Raw genomic sequence first — 2,336 nt, 5'->3', positions numbered from 1 at the left:
TTTAATTGGTAACATTAGCTTTATTTAAATATCATTTGGCTGGGTGTTTTTATACAAAACGACCAAACTTAACCATAGTTCAACATCTTTAAAGGCACAATCCAAGTAATGTTTCATGTAAACAGATACCTTAACACAGCAGCCCATGTAATTATCAATGAAAGACAAACCATCATGATATACACATACACTGGTTGAGTGTATTCTAAAGTAATTGAAATGGGCGAAATAATACAGTTAATAATTGCTTATATCACGAGGATTGAGTTGTCGTGAATGTGTTTTTTTTTTTTTTTTTTTTTTTTAATTTTCATAATTCTTTAATCCAATAATTAAAGCAAATTTGTCTAAGTATTAACGAAATCAAGTCTACTTCTTTTCTGTTGAAATAATTCAATGCAAACAAGAGAAGTCTATTTAGTAGAAACACGAGTCCTGCTGCTCCATGAGAAGTTAGCACCATACGACTACTTGGGCTGTTTGGTTTTCTTCTTTTCCTCTTCTACAAACCAACTCCAGCCATTTTTCTCACAAAAGGCGATGGCATCTTCTTTGCTGCAGAAGTTGACTTCAGTGTTTGACAAAGGGTCCCCTGTAGAGATCCATCCCATCAAAGGATTATCCCATCTTTCTCTTTCATCAAACTCCATGCGCCACCTGCGTGTGTTATAGCTGCCAGACTGCATGGCATTGCGAGCTGGGACAAAAATTCTCACTGTCCGTGTTTTGATGTGTTCTTCAGGAACTCCACTGATAGCTGAGATGTCAATCTTCTCATTGACAGTGATGGTGATGTCTTTGTTTGTTGATTCCTTGTTCTCCACATCTGAGCCACTAGAAACTGTTACATTAGAGCTAGCCATTGATCCTATTAAGCGGCTTGATAGACGAAGATGTTGAAAAATCTTCGACGACAAATTTGTTATTTTTTCACTGTTCTGTTTAATATTAATGTACGAAAAAACATTGTTTTCTTCACAGATTTGAGTAATGATGGCACACGTTGTTAACCGTAAGTGTTTGAATGTCTCCAATTTGATTGTACAAAAATGTAAAGGTTGCATTTATTTTAAGTACAACAATGATTTAATGTTATTGGATTACAAAGAGAACAAATTTTAATAATATTGCATAAACTGTATTATCAAATTTAAAATAAATTGTCAGTTTTATTAAAATTAAGTAACATTTTAATCGCGCTACATCGAAATTTTTTTTTATATAAAGATAAGTTATCTCCCATATATATATATATATATATATATATTATATATATATATATATATATATATATATATATATATATATATATATATATATATATATATATATATATATATATATATATATATATATATATATATATATATATATATATATATATATATATATATATATATATATATATATATATATATATATATATATATATATATATATATATATATATATATATATATATATATATATATATATTTATATATATATATATGTGTGTGTGTGTTTTCAATTCATATTGATTTATTTTCTATATTTGAACATTATTCTTAATTAATTATTTTTAATGAATACAATAACTATATAGGTATAACTACAGGCATGTCTATGGTTTTCTCTCTCTCTCTCTATCCATCTCTCTCGACTTACAAGCGGTCAGAGTAAATCGGATTTCATGCGTGTTGCACGGGTTCTAGACACGTCAATGTTAATTTTGTTTTTTAATTTTAATTTTATTTTTTTTAATTTTTGAGATGTGAATGATAAAGTTGCCTATCTGAACGCGGGATACAGGGAAGGTGAAGTAGAGTTCATCTATTTCTTTGTCCTAAGCATATGAAGGGATAGTGTAGTCAGATACATGCTTGGCTGGAATCGTTTTTTAAACTATAAAAACATGTTGTCTTAGACTTGGCGGGACACTGGGCAGGTGAAGTAGAGTTGAGTAGGTCACCTGTGACGTCAAAATATGAAGGCATAGTCGGAAATCAGTGTTTTTAAAAGATAAAAAACATTTTTTTTTTAATGTGGGGGTCTGGTTTTTTTTTTTGTGACGATAAGTGACAGACGTAATGGGTTTTTTTTTTATGGATGACCCCCGAAACCCACAGTTATCCAAGGGATGACGGGTAATCTAGTGTTATTATAAAGTACAAATATATTGCTAAAAATACATTTATTTTACTGTTTTTTAGTTTTAATTACTTCCCATTTATTAATTTGATGAAGTAAAGGGCATAACACTGAAATTTTGTATTTTAAATTATAAGGAAATAATTTGTTATAAAACTGTATATGACATCCAAGGTTTGGTATGACAAAAAATGACTTTTTAAATA

At 29.1% G+C, this 2,336-nt stretch overlaps 1 protein-coding gene across 1 annotated transcript; it reads right to left on the bottom strand.

The window, feature by feature from the left end:
- Window positions 1-467: 467 nt before the first annotated feature.
- On the bottom strand, window positions 468-916 carry LOC131936705 (NADH dehydrogenase [ubiquinone] iron-sulfur protein 4, mitochondrial-like). The gene has a single exon (XM_059293749.1). The coding sequence runs from the start codon at window positions 861-863 to the stop codon at window positions 468-470; it is 396 nt and encodes a 131-aa protein (XP_059149732.1). The 5' UTR covers window positions 864-916.
- Between the last annotated feature and the right edge of the window lie 1,420 nt (window positions 917-2,336).

This window comes from Physella acuta, unplaced genomic scaffold, assembly GCF_028476545.2.
Source record: "Physella acuta isolate Inbredline_101_S28 unplaced genomic scaffold, ASM2847654v3 ptg000185l, whole genome shotgun sequence".
Lineage (NCBI taxonomy): Eukaryota > Metazoa > Mollusca > Gastropoda > Physidae > Physella > Physella acuta.
Note: the sequence above shows the minus strand (reverse complement) of the source record. Positions and strands in the feature narration are given on the sequence as shown.

Bases quoted from the DNA above. Each gene is read 5' to 3' on its own strand.
- LOC131936705 (XM_059293749.1), bottom strand. From the start codon at position 863: ATGGCTAGCTCTAATGTAACAGTTTCTAGTGGCTCAGATGTGGAGAAC.